At 45.4% G+C, this 26,100-nt stretch overlaps 1 protein-coding gene and 1 long non-coding RNA gene across 6 annotated transcripts in view; one reads left to right on the top strand and one right to left on the bottom strand.

Annotated features, from left to right (window-relative positions):
• The window catches only part of CREB5 (cAMP responsive element binding protein 5), a 298,766-nt gene extending 286,791 nt beyond the window's left edge, over positions 1 to 11,975 (top strand). For all 5 annotated transcript variants that reach the window (XM_064167112.1, XM_064167110.1, XM_064167111.1 and 2 more), the window contains 3 exons: positions 2,649 to 2,879; positions 3,881 to 3,989; positions 5,152 to 11,975. In XM_064167112.1, coding sequence (XP_064023182.1) covers positions 2,649 to 2,879; positions 3,881 to 3,989; positions 5,152 to 5,315 — 504 coding nt within the window. In that variant the 3' untranslated portion in view covers positions 5,316 to 11,975. The remainder of the gene's footprint in view (positions 1 to 2,648; positions 2,880 to 3,880; positions 3,990 to 5,151) is intronic.
• Positions 1,295 to 20,669, bottom strand: LOC135187997 (uncharacterized). Its single transcript, XR_010307529.1, has 6 exons — positions 20,179 to 20,669; positions 15,186 to 15,305; positions 9,800 to 9,880; positions 6,987 to 8,762; positions 2,646 to 2,831; positions 1,295 to 2,221 (listed from the first exon to the last, which is right to left on the bottom strand). It is a non-coding gene; the product is annotated as an uncharacterized LOC135187997 (long non-coding RNA).
• Positions 20,670 to 26,100: the final 5,431 nt, after the last annotated feature.

The raw sequence follows: 26,100 nt of genomic DNA, 5'->3' as shown, positions 1-26,100 counted from the left end.
GAGAGAAATGGGCTAAGGAAAGCTTTTGGTGTCCAGAAACATAAATAGCAGCTCTGGAAAGGTGTTACGTGTGAGAAGATAGAAGGCCTTTAATGACATTAAAAGGGATATCTGAGGCCTCTGCACTCAGATATATTGATGAAGAAGTAGCGTGCCCAGCCATGGTGGATGGGGAGCAGAATGCATTCCTCAGCAGTGATCTCCTGGCAGCAGCAGGAGGATGCTGTCAGGGACAAGGACCACAGCTGGTGGCCCTGTGTGGTGGCCAGTGGTTCTGTATGGTGCTAGCCAATGATGCTATGTGATGCTGGCCAGTAGTTCCATGTGGTGCTGGCCAGTGGTCCTACGTAGTGCTGGCCAGTAGTTCTGTGTGGTGCTGGCCAGTGGTGCTATGTAGTGCTGGCCAGTGGTGCTATGTAGTGCTGGCCAGTAGTTCTGTGTGGTGCTGGCCAGTGGTGCTATGTAGTGCTGGCCAGTAGTTCTATGTGGTGCTGGCCAGTGGTGCTATGTAGTGCTGGCCAGTAGTTCTGTGTGGTGTTGGCCAGTGGTGCTATGTAGTGCTGGCCAGTAGTTCTGTGTGGTGCTGGCCAGTGGTGCTATGTAGTGCTGGCCAGTGGTGCTATGTAGTGCTGGCCAGTAGTTCTGTGTGGTGCTGGCCAGTGGTGCTATGTAGTGCTGGCCAGTAGTTCTATGTGGTGCTGGCCAGTGGTGCTATGTAGTGCTGGCCAGTAGTTCTGTGTGGTGTTGGCCAGTGGTGCTATGTAGTGCTGGCCAGTAGTTCTGTGTGGTGCTGGCCAGTGGTGCTATGTAGTGCTGGCCAGTGGTGCTATGTAGTGCTGGCCAGTAGTTCTGTGTGGTGCTGGCCAGTGGTGCTATGTAGTGCTGGCCAGTAGTTCTATGTGGTGCTGGCCAGTGGTGCTATGTAGTGCTGGCCAGTAGTTCTGTGTGGTGTTGGCCAGTGGTGCTATGTAGTGCTGGCCAGTAGTTCTGTGTGGTGCTGGCCAGTGGTCGTATGTAGTGCTGGCCAGTAGTTCTGTGTGGTGCTGGCAGCCGCAGGTCTGGGACTCCAACACCTGGAATGGACAGAGGGTTGGAGATTTTGCCAGCAAACATGGAGTTCACACAAAGTGGAATCACAAGGATCAGTCAGAAGGTGGGGGGTAGCTTATTTTGCACAAGGTTATTGTTTTATAAGCATCTTGCTGCTCCTGTGAGAGACATTCCCTGACTGCACAACCTGAAGCTGGGAGTAAATTCAGCTTTATGCAAAATCTTTATCAGATGCACAGAATAATTGCACACAAAATTGCCACTTTAATTGACCCAAGTCAGCTAGGGGAGGGAACAAACTCTTCTTCACAGTTTGTGGTGAGATTCTAGACAGAAAAGCGACCTTGCAAGACGATAGTATCGTTTTAATTGAGACAGACAGAGGTGTTAGGCAAACACATGTTAATTGCCACAATTGAAATTCAGGGCTCAGTCTGACAAAACGCTGAGTACGTCCACTCCCTGGAGTCAAAAGGAAGCACCTCGGAGGTTTGGGTCTTTGCCAGAACAAGAGGGTTAATTATGAGTCAACAATTCAGGTTTCCAGACTGTTCCAGCCTGTGCCACGGCTGCGGCAGCAATGTGAGCAGCAGCAGCAGCTCCAGCTGGGCAAAGGGACCCATGGGGTGGGGTATTAAGTCCCAAACACAGTCTAGAGCCCTGCGGCCTGGATACCACAGTGAGGTGGTAAAGCAGTCCAAAAGTTGGTTATTCCCAGACAGTTGGATTTTCCCATCCTGAAGGAGATATGGGCACGTATTTCATCTGCCCAGGAGCTGGAGCACAGACTATGTGGGGCTCCCCACTACCATGTTCCTTTTCTGTAACAGCATGGGCCAGTGACTGTTAGAAGCAGGATCATTACTAGAAAATACACAAATACCTCTTTTTCTGTAGTTTCATGGCATGGGGGCTGAACACTTTGTGCCTGTAATGTTAAAGAAAGAACTGCAGCATCCACAGGGGGAGAATGAAAACATCTGGTAAGAGGAATATCCCTTATCCATGCATTGCAGGGATACCAGAATGCAAGGCTGAGTTCAGGTACCTAAATCCTTTCTTCTGCCCTTAGCTAAGGGGCACAACGGTCTTCCCAGCTCCACTCAAGTGCAAAGAGCACTCCCATTCCTGTCTCCAGAGGTGGTAAAGGCCAAGACAGAGATGAGGGAGCCTGTGATATAGGAATGTCCTCAAATTTTGGAGGCAATTTGGAAAAAAAAAAAAAAGAGAGTGTCAGAGACAGAAATAAGTCCACTACTGTCCTCTGCTCTGATTAACCTAGTTTCTGAGAGAAACCTGACATTTCAGCTTTGAAATAGATGGTGGCAGATAAAGCACCTAAGTGAATATTTTTAATAGCCACCTGCAAGGGGAAAAATATTTTCCCTACTAATATCCAGAGGCTTGTTTCACAAGTCTCCCCTTTGACCACAGTAAGGAATTGCCAGCAGCTAAGTTCAGTGGCAGCTAGTGTGGCCTTTCAGCTAGAGCCTGTTGCAGACGTCTCCCCGCAGCACGATGAGCATGTGAGCTTTCAGCATCCCCCCCTGTAAGGCTCCCTCCTCATCACCCCTGCCAAACCTCTCCTTCCCCACCAGGTTTCGCCGGCAGCAGCGCAGCAGATGCAGCCCACGCAGACGATACAGCCGCCACAGCCAACTGGAGGTCGCCGGCGGAGAGTGGTGGATGAAGACCCGGATGAGAGGAGGCGGAAGTTTCTGGAAAGGAACCGAGCGGCTGCCACGCGCTGCAGACAGAAGAGGAAGGTCTGGGTGATGTCACTGGAAAAGAAAGCAGAAGAGCTCACCCAGACAAACATGCAGCTTCAGGTGCGAGCCACTGTCTGCGCCCCCGAGGACACAGAGAGGCTTTGTGCTCGGAGGGGCTGGCGGTGCCTGCAGGCCTTTGCCTCCTTCGGGGCTGCCCCCGCACAGCCAACTCCAAGCAGGCGCACAGGCATAATCAAAGTTGATTAATCAAGATGTGTGTGCTTCAATTAAAGGAATAATTACATTTTAGTGGGAGAAGCCAGGAAGAAGCTGTCTTGGGGTTTAGAAACCTATGCTAGATGGAGTTGTATTTATTTTCTTTTCTTGTCACTGCTTTTGGTGGGGATTTGTTTTTTGGACGTGCCATTAACTTGGCTGTAAAAGACCTACTTCTTCAGAGCAGGGCACGTAACCAAATCCTTACTGAAAGCCAGTGAGATAGGAGCATAAATAGATTGGTCTACCAGCAAGGAAAGTCAAGCAGAGGGATGAAAAGATCCCAAATAAGATAATAAAAGCTTTTCTTACACAGTATGGTGGGCACAGTACTTTCTCCCCAGGCAGAGGTGTTCCTGTGTGCTGCCATGAGCAGAAAGACCATGTGCATAATGACACTGGCCTAAAACACAGGCCCTCAAAACACAGAGGTGGGAGCAGCAACCAGGCACTGGATGTAGCAGAACTATAAGTGACATAGTGTAAGTAACTGCAGCCCTGCCACGGTGTCCCAGCGCACAGCAGGGTCTGGCCCACCCTGTCCTGATGCAGAGAGCCAGAGCATTTCCTGAGTACATTAAAGTACTGCCTCAAATATCTCTGGTGCTGTGAAGTTAGTTCTTCTGTCAGTTTATGTCACCAAATCTGGAAGCCAAATTGCCTTCAAAAGAAGTTAGAATGTCATGGAAAAATATTAACATAAACCCATCAAACGAGCACTCAGTGCCATTTTTGCTAAGTTCTTCCAAAGTTGTGGAGTGGTTTCTGTGTTCCTGGGTTTAAACTTTGTAGAAGACCCTGGTTTAAGCACTGTGAGCAAACCAAACTCTCTCTTTCTTTTCCAGAATGAAGTTTCCATGCTGAAAAATGAGGTAGCACAGCTGAAACAGTTATTGTTAACACATAAAGACTGTCCGATAACAGCTATGCAGAAAGAATCGCAAGGATATCTAAGTAAGTAGCTGGTATGTTTGCAGTGTCTCCACACTCCTCACAGGAAAGCAAAGTTTCCAATTCCTCCCTCCAGAACCCCTTGTCGGTCACATTACCACTTGAACCTGTCTTCTTAAACATCATCTGAGCCATCCAGTCTCCTGCCCTTATTTTCTGAGCCCTGCTCAAAGGCAAGCAAAAGCCCTGGTTTGCGTGCCACACAGCAGCGCTAGACTTCCCCACCCCTCCCTTCTGCAAGGAGATGCACACGGATGGACACTCGCTCCCCTGTGGAGGATCCCGCTTGAACTCAGAGCTCCAAACCTGCAAGAGTCCTCCTGGGCGCAGCGCTGCCAGCACCTTAAAATAACTCTTGAAAGGGAAGTTAAAAAGAAAACATTACAGTCCCCTCCAGCGAAAATGGTACTGTGCTCTGACAGTGGCGCAGACCAGGCGTGGCACAGGTTTCCAAGGTTTGTTAACTCTTTCTTAACTCTTTTCTTTTTTCTTTTTTTTCCCCTTTTTCTAAAATTCTCTTGTAATAGAGACTCTGAATAGATTCCACCTCGTGGATGCATTTTACAAGTGTGGTAATTTAGGGTCAGATTGGCTGCAGAACAGCTAGAAGAGCCTCGGGGTTAACATTTGCTAGATTGCAGCATTCTCTTAAAATAGAGCCCATTTCTGTCTCCTCTGCATCACTATGCATCTGGCTCTTCAGCAGCACTCAATGAAAAAAACACATAATTGCATTACATGCCTATCAACTGTTGCTTGAATTAGATTTTCTGTGCTGCAGTGCACTGCACTCTATTTTTGATTCATGCTGGAGCAAATAAAGCATTTTAGCATCTCAACTGATTTTACAGACCTTAAGATGTCGGACATTGCTTTTATAATCTTTAAGGTCTTGGACTTTTTTCAAGGTTCCAACTCCTGAGGTCAGGTTGATATCTGAAAAGCTGGCTTAAAAAAATAAAATAAGGAAACCAGAAAAACGAACAGAAGAAAGAGAGCATTGGATAGCTGTGCATTTGGAAATCCTGGGACTTATGCAGGCCTCAGGTTGTTAACATTGTTGCTGTAGTAGTACATCCTTTTTCCAGGAGTGTCACTCGGCCTGGGCTTGTTACTCTGATGGAGAAATGAATGTGTTGTCTCTGTGCCCTCACTTCCTTCTCAGGTCCCGAGAGCAGCCCTCCTGCAAGCCCGGTCCCAGCTTGCTCCCAGCAGCAAGTCATCCAGCACAACACCATCACAACCTCCTCCTCCGTTAGCGACGTCGTGGGAAGCTCCACTCTCACCCAGCTCGCCAGCCACAGAACAGACATCAACCCCATCCTTTAAAAGTGGTTGATCAGAAACTGCTAGGGGAGTGTGGTAGCATATCAAAGCACCCTCTGTGCTAAGGACTTTTGCAACCGTAACTCAAGCCTGGAAGATTCCTCAGTTCTTGAAAGACTCTGGCTTTCATTTTTATAGTTATTAAAATGTCTTTTATACTTAGTTACATAAAGGGAGTTATGCAATTAATATGCTATCAGCTTGAGAAATGCTTTGGTGCTTTCTCCAGTTTTTTTGGTACCAGTTACTTGTTTATAAACCTAACTGTTTCTGTACATAGTCATGTTTCCTTCCCACCAATCTAGCCTGAAGCCTCAGAAATATGGAGTTGTGTTAAACTGCAGCTTGTTAACCAACGTGAGGCATGAAAAGTATTAAACAGAGTAATACATAGGTAGCTAGGAGTAATTAGGCTATAAATATAGAAAGAGGGCATCTGCTGACAGCATAATAAAAAATGAGTTAGCATTGTGCTATCAGCAGACTCCATCTTGCATGCAGAGCCTCTTTCAAAGCGGTTATATAGGATATGGCTATCAGGACAAAATCAAGCCCAAATAACGTGCTCTTTTGTCTAGCTCTCCCCCTTCTTCTCTCTCCCCTGCCCTGGCCTTTTTCTCCTCCAGTTATTCTTACACCTTCCTTTTCCCTTTCCAAACCCTTTTCATCCCCAAGCTTTTTTTTTTTCTTTCCTGCTCTTTTTTGCCCCCCTCCCCCCACCCCCCATTCTAAGGCTTTCTTGCTTCCCTCTCATTTTCTCAAAGAATGGTGATGAACAAGCAAAAACTTCAAGCCCACCTAAAAACTGTCAGCACGGCTGCTGCTTTCACTAACTCTTCACCCGCAGCTGGGCTGCAAGGAGCGTTTGGCTTTTAAAAACCAGAAATACTCCTGATTTAGTGTTTTTAATAAACAGCAAAAGGCAAAAGCAGTGCAGCCCCAGGTGAAGCAGGATCGAGAGGCAGCTGTGTTGATGCTAGCAGTCCTGTAAGCTTTGGTGGCACGGTACAGGCATAGCAAGCAACACCTGAGAATCACAGGAGTTCCTTTGCACTGCTAGTCATTAACATAGCAAAATCCATCTAGCATGTAATGATTCGGAAAAGTTCTGTTCCCTAACGCGGCTGCACTGCTCTAGCAATGAAAGCTAACAGTCTCAGGTTTCACGGGCTATAAATGAGAAATAAATCAGGATAACAGTTCTGACCAGTTGGAAAAATGCAATTATTAATTCCCGTGGAAAGATCTGGTCTCTGCAGCCATTCCTTTAAGGGTCCACGACCGATCCCAAGCTGGTAGAAAGCAGTGTAGCTTCACCGGCTTAATGGCACTTAATGCCCACTTAGCACAGATAAGGAATTGTCTCGTTAGGATGCGGCAGAGTTTTCAGAAGGGAGGCAGCCGGTAGAAAGCCCTGCAAGAATGGCAAATCCCACTGCACTAGCTACAGCATTCAGCCCTCTAAAGAGGGTCTGCAAAAGAGCCTTTCGCCACAATTAAGGGTTTTGTTTGAACTCTGGGCCTGCCCCATGGCTGATTTGCAACCCAAGGTGGTACCACTGATTGATAAGAAAATCAGATGGAGATGATGCCACTTCCTTACACTGTCTTGCTGTTTACTGGGACCCGATTTTTCACTCACATCTGTTTGTAGCAAAACCTCCTGCCGCTTACCTGGGGAGCAGGCTCTGAGCCGGTGATAAATGTTGAAGCGTTTTGAACTGTATCTTTAATAACAGAAGCTAATTGACGTTTTTCTCAGCAAACCCCCTGCCTTTGAACACGCTTTGTTCTGAAGCAAAATTCTCCTCCTCAAAGACTGTCTTTAGAGGAACGACGAGTTTTAAAAGGGTGGCTCCTCTGTGCGGCAAGGAGAGTGAACCAGCTGAAGCGTGAGGTGCTGCACAGAGCAGGGCTCGCCTGGAAGGGAAAGCAAAATTCTCAGAATCATTCATTGCCAAATTAGTTCTTATCTTGGTAATTTTTAATCAGCATTCTTTTCTTTAACAGCTTGCTTTCCACTTATGCAAATACATTCAAAAGAAGAAGATTTTTTCATGTACAGTGCAAATCTTGACTTGATTCTATAGTCTAAGAACCAAAAAAACCTTACGAGAACTACAAATGTAAAGGATTTTCTATTCTATTTTAGACAGACATATACTTTAAAAGTGTTTAAATACTGAAGCTATCATTTTTTTTTAACCTCCAGTTGTAATAGCTCAATGGTTTTACTTCATCACAGCTCCCAAGGGAACTTTTTTCAAAGCAAAATGTTCCATCTGAGTACCCACCATGAAAAAAAAACAACAACAACCCAAATAAGCACTTCCCCTGTCTCTGAATTTCATCATTCACCATGAAAAAGAAAATGCCATTGCAGGGCTAATTTCCCTCTCTATGGGTAGCACTTGAATACATTAAAAACTTAAAATCAAAGTTGTTGGTAATATTAGAATACCCAGTTGAGCTACACTGCACTAGAATTACGGTTTAGCTTCATTTCATTCAGTCTCCTCAATTAAAATATTTAGCTGTTAAACTGAAAGCGTCTACATGAAAAAGAAAAAAAAGAAGAAAAAGAAAAAAAAGAAAGAAAAAAAATATAAAAACCTTGCCTAAGTTTTGTTAAATTCAGCAACTTGACAGTTTGACTGATGTGTATTATATATAGCTCAATTATTCCTTTTTTTAATGCTAACTAGGCAAGCCAACCACACGTTGGCCTAAATGTGTAATTACAATGAAATGTCTCCTCTCTATACTATTGGCCTTTAGGTATAATCCTTGCTAGTGATGTGGAAATAAGTAAGGGATGAAAAGCTATTTGCTCTTGCTTCTTGTAACTCTGTCGCAGGTTCACAGGCCGAGACAACACGCAGCATATTTATAGCAGCTTTATCATCGGTAAAAGGACCAACTGTACCAGGCACCTTATATTATTCATCAGATTTGCTTCCACATTAAAAATACTCTTATTTTCCAAGGGAGCGATCCTGCAGCCTTTCCCTAAACTGCTGGTCCAGCCTGGCACTGAAGGCTGCCTGAGCAAGGGCTGCAGGAGAGATTCCTGCCCCTCTGTCTTTGGGATGTCCCTATGCCGTGTGGTTGGTGGCAGCAGCCTCTTCCCAAGCACGTCACTCTAAATGCACTTCCTGGGCTCTTTCTGTCAAAGAGAAATCCCACTTGTCCACAAGCTGCAACTGGAGCCTCCTCTGCTCTCCTACTGCCCCACCAACCCAGCCGGTGACTGGGCCTGCTGAGCTCTCTACCCTGCCCCATCACCAGTGGACGATTCAGCCTTCTTCTCTTGCCCAATCTCCTGGGCGCTGGTAGGGCAGCAGGCCTTGGCCGGTGCGACGCTCAGGAGGAGATATTTCTGCGGACAGCATCTCTTGCCACATGACCTTGGAAGCATGTTGGAAATCTCAGCCACGGACAACTGCAATACTTTGATCAAAAAGAAATGATGCTGTGATCCAGTTCCTTCACCCCTGGCCCCTCCTTCCCCAAGTCAATTTATGCAAGCCATATTCATAACGCTGCCTGTGGGAGACAAGTAGTCTGTGTGCTATCATGGTGTGTTTTATAAGGATGATGGGGATGATGATGATTTATGGAGGATTTCGTGCAGCTGGAGAGTTAATTCCTGCTTCGAAGCTCAATGTCTGCTGCCCACCTTCTGAATAGTGGAAAGTCAATGGTTCAGTGCCTCAGTGCGTGTGAATTAGTGTTAACTAACAAGCCAGCTATAACTGTCGTTAAATGCCCAACTTTTGAGGATTCATATTTTTTTAAGCAACAATATTTAGTGTTGAAAAGTAGCCTTTTAGTTTAGGCAAAAATGTGCTTTTTAGCAGCTAATACCTTTTTTAAAAACAAACAAACAAACAAAAAAAAAGCATATAGAATGAATTTATGAAAATTCACGAGGACCAAAGCAATTTTAAACAGGAATCTATTAATTTAGTATTCACATAGAATTTTATAAAGTATTTATTAATAAATGTTATTTTAACACATTCCATTTGAACAGTGTTCTTGTACAGAATCTGTTTGTTTGTTTTGGTTTTTTTTTTAAGTTACCATATTAGTTTTGCAATAAACTACTCTAGGTGTGTGTTGCATCTTAATCCTTCAGGGTCTCAAGCAGAAGTCACCCATCTAAGATGGAAGAACTTGCTGAGGTCAGTTGTACAGAAGTTCCTAGAATTAAGTGTTTTCCTTAAAGCAGCATCTGCTTCTTTTTTTTTTCTCCCCCAATTATTTTTTATTGTAACAGCAAAGCAGATTATGAACCTTCAGTTCTTTGTATCAGAAAATGTGCTTTCTTGTCTTTGAAAGCATGAGTCAACACATAACTGGAAAGCCTCTTTAACCCCCCCCCCTTTTTTTTAAAGGCTGATTTTGTACATCACCATGGAAGATCTAACCCAATTTTGTTTCTTTTCTAATATCACATAGTGAGTTGCACTATACTGCCTTACCATTGCCTCTTCTGTCCTCTTCCTAAGCAGTGTTCCTTAGATTTAGGCCATTGAAACTCCATTATACATCAGAGAAAATTACTGGAGAGGGAAGAAGAGAAAAAGATTGATCTGTAGACATAAAAACTAAACTGTGCCTATAAAAGAAAACCAGTTACAACTAATTAGTATCTTATTTCTACATTTCAATTATTTATATTATTTTTAAATTGCACTTTAGCTCTCTCTTTCTTGCTCTCCCTTGTTGAATCATTTATAAATACTCTTGTAAAACATTTGCACCAAGTACATTTATATGCTTTCACTGGTGGTATATCTACAACTTGTCTCTCACACCTGCCCGAACAAAGAGGCTGAAAACAGCCAGTCTGCAGTGTGACTTAGACTTTACACCCTCGTCATGACAGCATATAAATGTTGTGTTATGCAAAGTGTGTGAGGCAGCGTCTAAGCTACGTTTCTAATCTCTCATCCCAAGAACCAAAGTGTCCTGTATATCCTACGGTCAGGAGACTGGCTCTGTTGTGCATTGTTGTGCACTTTGACTGTTGTCCAACTCACGGTAGCTGCGAAGCTGCAGTGATAACAGTGGCCATATTATGTATTAGAGTTCTGAATCAATTAAATATCTTGTTGCCTTATAACTTGACTAGGGACAGCACCTTTGAAGAAAAAAAAAGGAAAAAGAGACTAAAAACTTCTAAGGACAAATATAAGCAATAAAATCTCAAGTGATTTGAACAGAAGGGAAAAAAAAGGTTCAATTTTTCATCATCTTACTGCAAAGACAAAAGAGACTGTTTACAGCTGTAACCTCTTTCTTTCTCAGTTTTATCAGTGGCTTTACACTTAAGAGCTATAATGCTTACCGTTATTGGTTTCTAGAGCTTTCAGAATGACTTTATAGCAAATATTAAGCTGCATGAGGCCAAAAATGTCAGTGTTTGCACACACTCACATAACGAGATTGATGTTTTAAGTCAAAATCTCATCCTTTCCCAGGCTCTCCTAGGACTGGAAACAATAATTGCAACTTGTTATATTTAGACCGATGCGTAATACCTGGGATCCAGGATCTCCATTTTGACATGTATGCAACTTAAACGTTAGTTGAGTTTCACCTGGTTCCCCAAGTTCATGGTAAGAGCATGCAGTCTGATGCCATGAGACTCTTAGAACTGAATCTCCCTCTTGAATTAAAATCTGTGCAACAGCCTTCGCAATGAAGGCTGAAAGCTCCTTCTGGCTTTGCAGAAACCGCATCAGTGTCCGGAAGTGGTGGGGTGGGGAAGGCTGTTAGGGCATTTCAAGGGAAATATTTTCCTTGCTGGGATTTAGGAAATTCCAGAGAAAATCTTTCCCCACCCCTCAGAGCTGAGGTTGCAGAGAGATCCCTGTCGAAGACACCCTTGCTTCCACAAGATAAACTATTTTGCATGCAATGTGTATTTGCTCTTCTGAATAACTGCCACTGAGAGTTTTGCCAAGGACTTTATCACTGGGACCCAAGTGTTTCCCAGCCCATGGCCACGAGCTCCGTACCTGTCTCAGTAACGGCTCTGTTCAAACACTGGGTAGAACTCATCGGTGACCATTGCATCTCTGGACTATTGCCATTGTCCTGGTTTTAAGGAACTTTTAGCACTGCTTGGAGTAAGCCTAAACTATCGAAGTTTATATATAAATATATAGAGATATGTTATATTAAAAAAAAAAAAGAAAAAAAAAGGTGCTGTCACAGTAAGTTTTGGGCTTGAGGTTGTTTGTATTGTATGCAAAGGTTTTGTGTTTGTTTGTCTTCTTCTGTAAAGCAACCACCTTCCATACTGGAGGGAGATAATTTTGTTGTGGTTTTGTTTTGGGTTTTGGTTTTTTTTTTGTTAGGGTGGGTTTTTTGTTGTTGTTGGTTTTTTTTGGGGGGGAGTTGGGGTTTTTTTTTGGTACATAAGTGTAAATACTTGCTGCAGCATTTAATATGTTTAATTTTATGTTAAGCTTTTTGTTGCATTGTGAACCCATTATTGTTACAAATGGACAATAAGTTCATTGAGACTGTTCAACTAGGTCAGATTTTTACATCTCTTTCTAGCTAGAAGAGACAGGAATTTTGTGCATTTGTACAAATGTTAATAATATCACTGCAATTCCAATATAATAAAGCACTCAAATACAAATAGTTCCAGTAGTTTGGCTCTGTCTATAACCTGGATATTTTATGGTGTGGACAATGCCCTCAAGTAAACCAAGCTACTGTTCAGTGATTTGTATTCTGAGCCGCAAGCCTGCATCTCCCCTGCTGTCAGAGGAAAATGGTACTGGGCATCCTCCGCCTGGTGGTAAGAGCAAGGGGCTGTGCAGACCTCAGAGCCCACCGTTGCCCTCTAGCAGTCAAAGTGACTCCGCAAGAACAAGTTCTCTGAAGCTCTTCCAAGCAGGGAGGCTGCAAAGCCTCAAACAATAAGACTTAGGTAGTGGAGCCTGACGTGAGGCCTCCGCATAAGGATGAGACAAGCTGTTATTTAACTTCTCCTTGCAGCTGGAGTGTGCTTATATCAAAATACACTCTACGCTTGTTATCCCGCCAACCTCGCCTCTTGCCAAAAGCTGCCTGGAAATGGATTTCCTGCTGGGCTAATTAGCTCTAATTGTGATGCCCCTGTTATCTCGCCAACTTCATTTCTCACTATAAATTGGTCCAATGCAGATCTTGGCACAATAATGTGTAAACTATAATTTAAAGTTAGTCAGAATGGACCCGGACCCACCTTACCAGTGGGAAAGCCAGCTTTAGATTACTACAACTTGGTGACCTTGCCAGCAATCCTGGAGCAATGGCCAGACCTGGTGGGGTCCAAGACATGAGAGATGCAATTATGGCTACAAGGAGCAGCCCACCCACAAGCACTCGGTCCCAGTGTCTCGCTGCAGGAGATCACTTCCCATGCAACATGCTCATGCTGCTCCCTTGGAGGCACTGGCACAGGCACAGCTTCTGCTGCTTTGCCCCTGGTTTTCAAATCTAGCCAAGAATAGTCCCCCTTCTAAAACAGGTAGGAAAAAGGCAGAGCCCTACTCCTGTTCCCATTCCCCCTTTGCAATAGAAAATGGGGTAGTGGGCACATAGGGCTTCTTCTTTAAGCGGGTATGGTAGATGTTTTCCCCCAGTATCAAAGCATGGCATTAGCTGGAACTCTTTTTGAGGACATACATTCTGCATCACCTTTAAACAAGGTGTCCCATGCCACAGCTTATTTATACAGCAGAGCTCTTGGTCTAAGACCAAATACTGAAAGAGGAACGTCTATCTTTAAAAACAGATGCCTGTCATGAAGGCCTCTCACAGGACTATTTCATTGTCCACACCATTATATTTACACCTGACAGTATGAGCTAAGCAAGATGTATTCAGGCTGAGGTAACACTCCCCTTTACAGCTGATTCATGGTTTCCCAAACCTGATCAAAATATCTGTTGCTCTTCCAAGCAGTCCACTGTTACTATTGCTCTCTCTGGGCTGCTCTGCACATAACAGAGTTAATAGTAGAGAAAAATGACCCAGAGTGATTGCGCACTCCTGCCCCTCTCTTTTGCAGGGATGCAGAAGCAACTAGACTGAGCTGAGGATGCTCTCCATCAGCAGGAGGGTTGCCCCACCTTATATCAATCAGAGCAGTGGTGCGGAGAGACTCTTTCCCCCTGATACACCAGCCCCTTGTGCCTTCGTTGGGCCAGCTTTGCCTCTCGACCTGACCCCAGCTTAAGCCCTAACACCAGATGCAGCCTGAGGGATAGTAAACTAGCACAGAGGGCAGTGCAGCACAGGACGGTAGGGATGGTAAGCTAGCACAGAGGGCAGTGCAGCACAGGACGGTAGGGATGGTAAGCTAGCACAGAGGGCAGTGCAGCACAGGACGGTAGGGATGGTAAGCTAGCACAGAGGGCAGTGTAGCACAGGACGGTAAGGATGGTAAGCTAGCACAGAGGGCAGTGTAGCACAGGACGGTAGGGATGGTAAGCTAGCACAGAGGGCAGTGTAGCACAGGACGGTAGGGATGGTAAGCTAGCACAGAGGGCAGTGCAGCACAGGACGGTAGGGATGGTAAGCTAGCACAGAGGGCAGTGTAACACAGGACGGTAGGGATGGTAAGCTAGCACAGAGGGCAGTGTAGCACAGGACGGTAAGGATGGTAAGCTAGCACAGAGGGCAGTGTAGCACAGGACGGTAGGGATGGTAAGCTAGCACAGAGGGCAGTGTGCACCCAAGCGCATTGCCAGAAAGTAGGGAGCATAACAGATCAGGCACAACCATCTGGAGAAAGGAGACATCTCCTGAAAAAGGGACTGTGGGTCTATAGGAGGAGGTAAAACACAAAGGAGTTCAGACATAAAGGGAGGCAAAAGGTGAGAAACTGGAAGCAATCTTGTGCTAAAGAAACTTCTCTGTGGGGAGATGGAGAACCAGGGAGATGTAAGTGCTTTCTCTTTTTTTAATTTTAGGGTGAGTTTTAAAAAGTACTGAGGGAACACTGAACATGCAAAGAAGCAAAGCAATCTGATATCACACTGACTCTTGGGATAAAAGAGCCCAAATGAGTCTGACACCTTCCTGGGTAATCTCCTAGCATGCAGCACTTGGACACAGCCTCAGAAATGGTGAGGTTGTTTTTCCTCCCTCCAAAAGCAACCCTTGCTACCTTTAGTTATAGCAAAGACCTCTCGACTCTCCCTACCCATCCTGGAGCCAGCACTGCCTGGATGAAAGCAAGCATGGGTCGGTAACTACTGGCTGCTGAGGCCCCATTCTGGGAGACTCCAGCTCTGGGACTATCCCCAAAATTACCCTCTTTCACCCACTTTCCTTACAGAAGGGTTTTAATCACAGTCACAGATTTGGCCAACAAGGAATAACCACAGAATTAAACTCACAACTTCCTGAGAAACAGCTTCAAGGGAGTAAAAAAATTAATCAGGTATGAATGGGAAAGGAAGGATTAAATTTAAACCAGGCTTGCCACCACCCTTCAGATCAGAGCTAGTAAGGATTTGGGGCTATTTCCTCAATTCTTTGGTCTGCTTTGTTATTGCAACTGCCCTAACTTCTTTCTGCCTCGCATCTGCCCTGCTGCGACAGGGACCTTTGTTTTAGCTGCTTTAAGCAGGGAATTAGTGCTTGCTATTTTCTTAAAACTCTCTTTCTGCAGCACTCGAGTACCGTTTTTCCTCCAGCCTGCCCTATTCTCCAGTGCAACACAATGCCATGGTATGAGAATGACCCTGCAGAGCTGATAAAATATTTAAGACTCGTGTTCTGATTGTGTTAGGTAAGCAAATACCATGAGAGCCTGATCATTAGTGAACCAGATCAGCCCATTCCCCCAGGACTTGCCTGCAGAGCAAGAGCAGCCTGAACAAGGAGCAACAGGGCAGCTGCTTTTCCCAAAACAGAGAGGAGCTTGAAGGTGTATTTTCCAGGGACCTGAGGAATTTGCAAGATGTGTTTCCAACTCTGAAAGCAAAGGATACAGATTAATATTTAAGCATAGAGATATATAGGTAGACATAGATTACACTAGATATGTATAAATTATATAAGTAGATATACAGATGCAGAGGGTCTAAATGTGTGCATGTGTGTGCCTCTGTGTATACAGCAGGTCAGCAGGTGTTTTCACAGGACATTGCATTCAGCTGACAGCAAGTCAAGTTAAAAGAAAGAAAAATACTTGACATAACTGGCCAGTTCATGTAGGAAATAGAGTCAAGAAAAAATAAATAAAGGCAGAAACAGATTAGTTTAAATCTGGGGCCCTCTGGATTATAATGGATCACACAGAAAGGCAGGAGGTTTTGTACCGAAGGACTTTATATCCTCCTCACACTTTCTCTTTTGTTTCACTAATCATTTTCATTCTCTGCTATAGAACGTCTGAGCAATTCCAGCTTAGTAAAAGTTTTTCTTTGCCTCAAGAAGCTGAGCTGCAAAGACAACACATAGCTGTGGATGGGAAAAAGGAACCGTCCGCAGCAGGAGGCAACCATGGACTCCAGATACACATGATTGTGTTTTGTATCACAACACTGGCTCTTGTTTTGGTTTGGGTTTTCTGTTGTTGGCACTTTGCTGTAGCTATTCCCTGCACTTTGATCTAGAAGTTAAACTGCCAAAACTGAAGTTTAAGCCAGGTGGTTTTCACCAGCTGAACAGGGAGGGTGAGGAACAGGTAGGTGTTCTTGTGTCCCGCTGCAATGGCAGCTTGCCTTTAGAGGAGATTTTTAAATGAGGCAGTTAGGGTGGGTGCAGTCTACCGACTGACGACCCTTTGACTGACAACTCCTTTGCACCTAATTCCCATGATCCTAAAATCATCACCTAAAATAGCTGAAGGACTTAGGAGCCTGCCATGAAGATGTTCCTGCTACCTCTTTGTGCTAGTACCTTATGGGATGAGGTGGAGGGCGTGCAGGGACACCCAGAGCAATACAATGTGGTAGTACTCTGGCCCACATTGGGAAACGAGGTTTGCACTGTACTGGCCTGCTTGGCTCTGGCACTACAGGTGACTCCTGCCACCACATTGCCAGAGCTGAGTGAAACCAAGGTCTCATCATTCACCTGACTGTACCCAAGGCCAATCTGACTGACTAAACCCAGGGGAATACACATCAAAAAGGTGCCTACTACGTTGCCAGTAAAGTAAAATGCTGTGCCACAGGAGAATGGACAGAGAGCAAGCAGAGCGCAGGGAAGGCAGTGGAGTGGAGACGGCCAAGATGTTGTGAGTTGCTGCACGGTGAAACCGTCCCCCTACAATGTTCCCAGGGCACCATACACAAACTCAAGTGAGGTAGAGTCCATAGTTTGTGCCATTGCTGGCAGTGGTGCTGTCCTGTTGCCCCTGTGAGCTTTACCCACGTGACAGTACTTCTGGCTCTGACCCCTCAAAATGGCTTCACACAGAGCTCTTCCTTTCCAAAGCCCACAAAACCAAAGGTAGTTTTAAAACATGACCTCCTCTCTGGCTTGCAAGAGTCAGCAACTCTCATTCTCTAGATAGAGGGAAACCCAAGCTGCTGATTAAAACAATTCTCTTGGTTTTGCCTTTCACATTTGCTTTCCAGAAGAGAACTCTCATTTTTAATTGCTTAGGATGAACTCCAGGTGTATCTTCCTGAGTGCAATCTCCTCTGCCATATTATGCTCCATGCCACCCCAAGAGAATTGTAGAAACACCTGTTTGCTTTCACAAAAGTCCTTTCTCCTCTCACAAAACCATTCCCTTCTTTACGAGCCCCAGCTAAGAGCAGGGCAGGCATGAGTCTGAGCCCTGCTGAGGGACAGTGCCACAGGAGGAAGCACACCACCTAATGAGATGCTGGCACTCACACCTCTTTTTTGGGACGCGATGAAAAAGGTCCACTTTTCTCAGTCAGAAAGTAAGCCTTCTCAGCTTGCCAAAGCCATGGAAGACATCAAAAGCAAAGCAGTCCCTTTTCCAGGAAAGCTCTGCTTCTTACATGGTATGAGAACTGTAGGAGCTCATTGGTGCTGCAGAGCAGAGCTCCATCAGCCACTGCCGGGCTAATCAGAGCCAGCAGCTGGGAGGGGAAGCCAAGGACAGCTTTTAAACACTTGCAGTAGAGAGTGGAATGAAAAATATTAATTTTAAATGGGTCAACGCTGGCCTTGGAACTAGGCAGGCAAACATCCAAGCCTGTCAGAAGGGAGTAATGAGGGCTTTTAAATTAGATGTGATCACCTGGCTGCGGCTGTACAGTGTTTGCTGTGTATCCCCGTACCCTGGGGAGAACCCAGACATACAAGGTTACAAGTGCACTGTCCATGTATGGGCTCTTTCATCAGAGAGTTTCAAGTGCTTCTCCGGCTTTAATTTAGTGCCTTAATTACCCATGGATTTAGGTAAATAGAATTCTCTTTTTTTATGTTTTTCCCAGCAGCATGCAGAGAGGAATAGACTGACAGAGAAACCGGCCTGAGCACACACCCCACTTTCCTACCCACCTCTTCCTGCTCTTCCCAGCAGCCTGTACATCAGGCAGGAGATTTTGGGCAGGTGAAGCTTTACCTACTGAAGGCATATCCATGCAGTCCTCACTAGAAATTGTAATCCTTGCCCTCAAGGAGAAATGAGCTGTTTTGCTTTCCATTTGTCTTCTTCAAAGCTCTGGCCAAGCACATCCTCATTAGGAGGCCATTAAAACACTGATGTTCTTCACATTATGATTTCCTCTTGGATCAGACAGGAAGGGTTTTATGTGCTGTAAAAAGATTCTCTGGTTCTGACATCTCTTTTTTCTGTTTGCCCAGACCAAAAGTTCATGAACAACAGGAATGGGAAACCGTATCGGCATTCAAATAAAATGCCACAATAATCCACGGAGACGAGGGGAAAGCCCTGCAGTCTCATTAGCCAAACTTGCACATGGTTCTAATCAAATGAGTAGGAGGGAGACATTCCCTTGGCCACGGATACCACCAATTTTTTCCTCAGGTTCCAATTCTGTAACTCTTATTCATCCGAAGATAAACGGGCTTTTCAGGCAGGGAAAGAGGGCTTTGGGACCGGGCTCTAAGGCTTTTCATGCATTCAGTTGTCACTTGCCTTTTACATTCAAATTCTGATGGGTCAGACTTCCTAGACGGTGTCTTTCAACACCTAATAACTCACCCAGCAAGCTCCAGTGCTAATACAGATGTCTTCTTATCAAGCTTGAAACAGGGGAGGAGGGGCGTTGGGATTATTTTAAAGACACTTTTTGGTGCTTTCTCCCTCAAAGTTTATACAGAGTCCTTCACAAAGATTATTTATGTGGCATTTCTTTCCCATTACAGAGAGGGAAAAGTTGAAAACATCACCTGTTTTAGCAGGAGATTTCTGGGGTGAGTGCAGAAACATTCTGAGGACTTTGGTCATTGCCATTTGCTAATGGAAACTTTAGTAACCAAAGTGGGTTATTTTAAAACCACAATAAATTTTATATTTGTTACTGCTGGATTCCCATTAAATACATTAATTACAGGAACGTTTAATGAAGCAAATGAAAAAAAAAAACATTATGTATAGAGCACTGTGAAAAACAAGGTATTCAGCAGCGTGTGTTCTTATATACTCTTAATAAAAGGCCTTACCTTAAGGTAAAACCCCAATAAAATATGCCATAATGTCCTATGGGACCCACCATTGATTTACAATGCACTACTCCTTGAGCAGTAAGCAACTTTGGCACAATACACAGCAAGTTCTTATATATTTATATACAAGATCTTGTTTTCTTCTAACGAGGTTTCACTGAATTTCCCCAGAGCATTTTCATTTTCTAAGAAGTCCTTTGTTTTGCTCTGCTATATTAGTTGTAATAAAGGCAACAATCCCCTTCCTGACTGACACTTGTGATATTAACATTACTAATACTCTGAGAGTCAACACCACAATACCTTATGCAGAAATACTACTCTATACACTCCACCAGACCAAATGCAGAGTTCTGCCTAATAGCTGGCATTTTACAAAGCCATAGCACACTGGGCGAGGCCTAGAAATACATGGTGGAATTGTTGTAAAGTCCCAGCTTCTAATGCCTCTGAGGAGCAATAAATGAGTAACTTTTAAAACGAGCCCATACACCTTCTTTTCCCACAAATCTAAATGATGGATGTGTGAAACCCCACGCCAGCAGGTTCAAGCCGAGAGAGTTAACTCAGGAACAACGCGGCGAACGCGGGTCAAACCCTTGAAGAAACGAAGGAGGATTCCCCGAAATGCACTTGTCAGTCCTTTGCATGTCATCAAAGGCTGTTTTTTCAAGCACGATGTAATGTCTCATGATATAATGGAACAGCTCTCAGTGTTCCCTATTAGTCACACTGATTATTATGGTTGGCACAAGGGCCTCGCTGTTTTTGCTCCTCAGAGGTGTGCTTGCTCTCCAGTGCCCACTCATTCCACTATAAAACCCCTTGTTTAAAAAGGGTCCACTTTTGCTTCAGCTGCACCTGTAATAACGGCAGGGGAACACGCAAGACCCTCATCCTTCAAATGCCCACACAGAGGCAGAGCGACTGTCCCCCTGAAGTCCACCTGCGGCAGTTCTCCCCTCCCCCCTCCCGCCCCATGCACACGCACAGTACTCTGCCCTCCAAGCAGAACAATTTTAAGATATTTTTAAGAAAGAAAGGAGAAAAAATGTAAAGAAAGGCTCTTTGCTTGCCTTGGTCACCTAGGAAAGGTCTGTGGGGTCACAGCAGAGCGGGACGACGCTTCTCTGCCTTTCACGCTTCCTCACCCTTACCCAAGGCCCTTGGCCGCTCACTCCCAAACCGCCAGCGCACGTTACTAGGCCCTCCTCGTCTGCTCCCTCACCTGCCGCCAGCTCCAGCCGCAGTGGACACTCCACTCCCCGCACTCACCCAGGCCAAGGAGGCAGGTGGCCTGGGACAAACCCGGAGAGGCCCCAGGTTTTGCAGGGTCTCCGCGTTTGCTCGGTGTAGGCAGCCCAGGCGCTGCCGCACAAGCCGAGCCGCAGGCCACAGCGTGGCCGCCACACACGCGGCACCTCCGACGGCACGGCCGGCGCTGCAGTGCCCGCGGCCGCTGACGGGGCCAAACCGGCGCTAAGGAACAGCCGAGGCCGGCCGCGGGGCGTACAGCTGAGCACAAGGGGTCGCGGCGGTGGCGCGGCTCGGCTCGGCCCAAGGCGCCCCGTCTCAGCTTGGCCCGGCTCGGCTCGGCTCCTCACAGCTGGGTATGCGCAGCTCGCCTCTGCGCCGCTCGTTGCCGGTCCGGCGGCGCCCCCCTGTGGCACGCCCGGGAAGCTCAGGCCGCCGCCGTTTGGCCCCAGGTAGCCCGGCGGCGGGGCCGGCGCAGGGCCCGGGGAGCGGCTCGGCCGGCTCGGCAATTGAGGACCAGCACGGGTTGGTAGCAGGTGCCATCGTTAGCCTTGGGTACGGGTCGCGATCAAAAGCGGTGGTGCTGGTTTTCCCAGCTGCCGTAAGAGAGGTGGCTACGGAACAAACTGCCCGGTGGAAATTCGCTCAGGAAACGCCAGCAAAGACAAAATCACCACCAAAATGGAGTTGTTCGGAATTGTTTCCTGCCCACACCAGCCAAGGGCATGTCTGCACAAATGCTAGGTCTCACACGGGGGGAGAGGCCAGTGTGATCCTTTCTCTTGCAGGAGCAGGGCACAGTGGTAATGACTCTGCTGGCAGCCCCACGGTACACCAGGTTACTGCTGCCCCGATCCACCCACTGCTGCTCTGTCACCTTGAGGAGGGCACTGAAAAGCACCATGGCTTCAACAGGCTGGCATCTCACTCTTCCTGCAGTGCTGCTTGACCTGAAGGGGAGAGCGCAGTTGTTCTCTTGCCTTTCCTGTTTTGGAGCTGACAGTTATCCCTGTTCTCTCCCTTACCTTAACGCACACCTGAGATTGCCATCTACTTGTGGTTTTCAGCATGATACCAACTATGAAGATGCAGTTGTAGGAATTAAAATGAAGAATTCCAGAATAAGAATGAAAACAACAAGGGAACTGAAAGAGCTGCTGCCATAAGTGATATCCTTACTCTTTATATATCCATTATATATATATATATATATATATATATATATATATATATATATATACACACAGACATGCATGTATATATACACACACATGTACCTGTGCACTGTGCTATTTCTGTTATTGATTTCAACTATTGCAGCAATGACAAACTGAATGTTTGACAAGAAATGCTCAGCTGGAGCAAAGTTCCAGAGCTTATACAGAGCACACACAGCCATGTGCTGTGAATGATGCTGCTCTCTTTTCTGTACAGCAAGAGCAGTCTTCAGGTTTCTGAAGCTTTTCCTTTCAAAATGCTAGTCCTGAAAGAAATTAAATGAGTGGAACGGAGATCTGTCTAGAGGAAAGAGCACAACCTGCAGAGAGACCTTGTGTGTTTGGCATTAATGGCAGGGATTTGGTATCAGGGTGGAAGGAGGCCATGAAGAGTCAAGTGCCAATCTCTGAAACACAGGAAAATACCCCATTACCTGCTAAAACTTCTGCTCATCTGAGGACAACATGGTACTCTGGTTCAGATGTGTTTAAGAAGGCAAATAGTAGCCTTCAGGGACAAGTAAAGCTCTTGGAGATACTGTGGAGGGAGTGGATGGAGTGAGAGGGCTCTTAGATGGAGGAACTCTCTGCCACAGAGAGGGATGTCTCTGAAGGGCCCACACTGGGACAGGCACAAGGCTGAGTGACTACAGCCAGGAGTCACTCAAGTAAGAAGGGATATCAGCAAAAATCATGCAGAAGCCTGAAGGAAGCAATATTCCCAACATGGCAGATAGAAACCAGTTGCCTCGGGAAATGGGTTGGGTCAGATCCAGCGTAAATTGTGTGGGAAATGAGAGAATCTGTGATAAGGCAGAGCTAGGAGAGGTGTCTGACCAAAGCTAAACATTGGGAAGGGGGAAGAAAGCCACATACTTTACTAGTTAGTGCTTTGTTTTTCTGAGTACTCTAATCAGTAATCAGAAATTGATGTTAATTGGCAATAAATAATGGAGTGAAAATTCCATGACTTGAGACTTTTTTGCCTGTGACACCCTGAGCATATTATGCTGGCTGACATGAATAAGGAGGCCATGACCCCTTATTCACACCATAAATCCACCCTAGTACAATATGCTCTATGCTCACCATCTTGTAAGAAGTTACTCACACATCTCCCATGATATAATTCATCTTTGGACCTCTATCTTATGGGAATCTGGCAAATTATCATTTAGGCTACTGACTTACCCTCGACGCTCTCTCTAGGCATATCAAGGATAAGAAGGTCATTTGGAACAGGCAGCATGGTTTTACCAAAGGGAAGTCATGTTTAACCAAGTTGATAGCCTTTTGTGAGGGCATAACTAGGTGGATAGATGATGGTAGAGCAGTGGACGTGGTTTATCTTGATCTCAGGAAAGCATTTGGCACCATCTCCCACGGCATCCTTGCAGCGAAATTGAGGGAATATGGTCTGGATGATCAGGTAGTGAGGTGGATGTGAACTGGTTGAAAGGAAGGAGTGAGAGAGTTGTGGTCAGTGGGGCAGCCTAGTTGGAGGCCTATATCTAGTAGACTCCCTCAAGGGTCAGTACTGGACCAGTACTGTTCTATGTATTCATCAACAACCTGGGTGAGAGAATAGAGTGCACTGTCAGCAAGTTTGCTGGTGACACACAACTGGGTGGAGTGGCTGATGCACCAAAGTCTTGTGCTGCCATTCAGCAAGACCTGGACAGGCTGTAGAGTTGGATGGGGAGAAATTTAATGAAATACAACAAGGACAAGTGTAGAGTCTTGCACCTGGGAAAGAACAACCCCATGGATCAGTATAGGTTGAGGGCTGATCTGTTGGAGAGCAGCTCCTGGGGAAAGGACCTGGGAGTCCTGGTGGACAACAGGATGACCATGAGGTAGCAATATGCCCTTGTGGCCAAGAAGGCCAATGGCATCCTGGAATGTTCATAGGTCAAGGGAGGTTCTCCTGCCCCTCTACTCTGCCCTGATGAGGCAGCATCTGAAATATTGTGTCTAGGTCTGGGACCCTGACTTCAAGAAAAACAGGGAACTACTTGAGAGAGTCCAGTGCAGAGCCACAAAGATGATGAAGGGAGTGGGACACCTCCACTGTGAGGAAAGGCTGGATGAGCTGGGTCTCTTTTGCCTGGGGGAGACTGAGGGGTGGCCTCATTAATGTTTATGAATATGTGAAGGGCAACTATCAGGAGGATGGAGCCAGGCATCCAATGATAGGACAAAGGGCAACAGGTGCAAGCTGGAGCACAGGAGGTTCCAGATAAACATAAGGAAAAGCTTTTTTCACTGGGAAGGTGGCAGAACACTGGAACAGGCTGCCCAGAGAGATTGTGGAGTCTCCTTCTCTGCAGATGTTGAAAACTTGCCTGGATGTGTTCCTGATCTTTCAAGGCACCTCTAACATGCTGTGAGTCTACGATTCTGTGTGACACTTTGGGCATCAATGGGAAGAGCAGGAACTGAGAAGAAATCCAAATCTTTTGGTCACATGGAGCTCCTCAAAAGAAGCCAGAAACTTTTGTGTACGAATATTTAGAAGTTTTCAGGCCATGTCCAAAGTTTTCAACCCAAAGAAGTGCTAATCTATTTTAGATAAAACCTCTAAAACAAAGGATTTAGAAAGTAAGAGAAATCTTAACTATCTGAATGAAATTTTGAGTTGCACACCTCTTACAGTTTCAAAGTAGTAAGTAAATAGGAGATTAAAATATGGTTATTGTTCACCAGTAAATTGTTTTTCCCCCACTTCGCTCTGTGTTCCAGCAACTGTGATTTATTGAAGGGATCTTTAACAACTCAGCACAGCTATCCTGCTTAATGCTGGTGTTTAGAATGAAAGTCTGAAGCAGACAACTCAAACAAACAAAGCAGCCCTTTGAATCATCCTATCTAAAGTGGGCTTTGCTGGAAGCTGCTTCTAAAAAATAGTCATTAGGTTAAAACCAAGGCTGAAACCTTCTTTCTTCATCCTGATACTCCATCACAATACAAAAGCTACCTGTGTAATTGCTGATTTTTATGCCTGTGCTAACTTTTAGTACTGTGGGACTCTTTGTGCTAGTGAGATAAGCACAAGCATGAGTGTTTGCAGAAAGGGAGCTTATCCCCAGCCTGTGTTAGCAGGACTCAAGGTACTCAAGTGGACACACACAGCTTTCTCCCAGGAGCCACAGGGTGAATAGTCTCCAAGTTTCAGATCTCCTTTTCCACTTTAAAGTTAGAACTTCAAAAGTCTGCAGTAAGAACCTTCAGGGATTAATGTAATTCGTTCTTTCCTGTCCAGGTTTTACATTGTGGGGTTATTACACTGCTCACCACAACTGCAAGCTCTTGGCCAGAGACAACTGTTTCAGTTTATTTTAACAGGGTGTTTACCTTATTAAAGTAATAACAAAGAAGGATGATTGCATTAATTACTACATCAATCTAGCTGCCACAGCACTTCTCCACCAACTCTCAAATCAATTAGTTGCATCTGTTAGTAGAGTGATTGAAGGGGTTTTTAATTATTATTCCTCTTTTTTCTTCTTCTTTTTTTTTTTTAAGTCCATTTTGCCATTAATAGTGGCTCTGTGTCTCTTCAAGTGAAAGCTATTGTTCTTCACTGAGAGGATGGGAAGATTTAGATGGCCTCCTAATATGTGGTAAGAGGTTCAAGGCTTGATTCATGGCTACTCAGAACCTTCTAAAGTGATACATACCCAGCAAATTGATTTTAAAATGCTGCTATTTTCATCTAAGTTTAAATACACCTTCCTCTGGTGTAACTGGTTGCAGGGGTGCCAAAAAAGCAGGAAGCCTTTGGGATTACCATGTCTCTGTGAATGAATAGAATTACTGGTGTCACACTAATGTAAATCCAGTACTGAGAACATGGCCATAGTTACAGTACTTGTTTTTATGTTAGATCTGGCTTCCTAAGGAAAAAAAAATATGTGCTGCATGCAGGGGAGCAAGTGTACATCTTTATCTGCCTTTCAAGAAGTGAGATGGGCAGCAGTGGCAAAGCTCCAACCAGATTCACAAAGGAAAGGGCTGGATAAAGGAAGAGAGAGTGCTCGCCTCATTATCAAGGGAGAGGTGAGGACAGTCCTTGCCATCCTCATATAAGGCACAAAGACATGGTTCCATCGCTCCTGAGCAGTGTGGGCTGAGCATGTATTCTGGTGGGTTTGGTGGGGCCCACTCTCCTTCTTCACACACAGGCCATTGCAGATGAGCACCCAGGGTGTTCCTTTAGCCCTGAGACTCCAAAGGGACATGTGCCATCGGGATTTTTTAGGAGAAGAGTTCCTTTGTCATCAGAGAGTGAGGGAATGCCTCTTTATGGGAAGCTGCCTGCAACAAGCACAGCGCAGCCTCCTGTGTGTCTGAAGGGGAGCCCCTCAGCATCCTTAGCAGTACTCTCCTGCTGCCAGTCACAGCTATAAGGTACAATGATGACAATGGAGCTGGCTGCTGCTTCTCAGCTCTAATTTTATCTAAACTAGATCATGAGCAGTTTAAAAAAAAAAAAAAGTCTTGGGGATGCTTTAAGCTAAACCAGCTGTTTATCAAGAGCTCACAAAGGGGAGGGAACAGCAGTACTGTTCCTGTCATCTCCTGTCTTCAGCGTTCTGTCTGCCACCAGCTGCAGAAGCCACTGGGGCTAAAGATTTCCCAACAATGGAATAAATTGCACAGTGGGAAGATCCATCTCG

The sequence above is a fragment of the Pogoniulus pusillus genome, chromosome 28 (genome assembly GCF_015220805.1).
Source record: "Pogoniulus pusillus isolate bPogPus1 chromosome 28, bPogPus1.pri, whole genome shotgun sequence".
NCBI classification, from domain to species: Eukaryota; Metazoa; Chordata; class Aves; order Piciformes; family Lybiidae; genus Pogoniulus; species Pogoniulus pusillus.
Note: the sequence above shows the minus strand (reverse complement) of the source record. Positions and strands in the feature narration are given on the sequence as shown.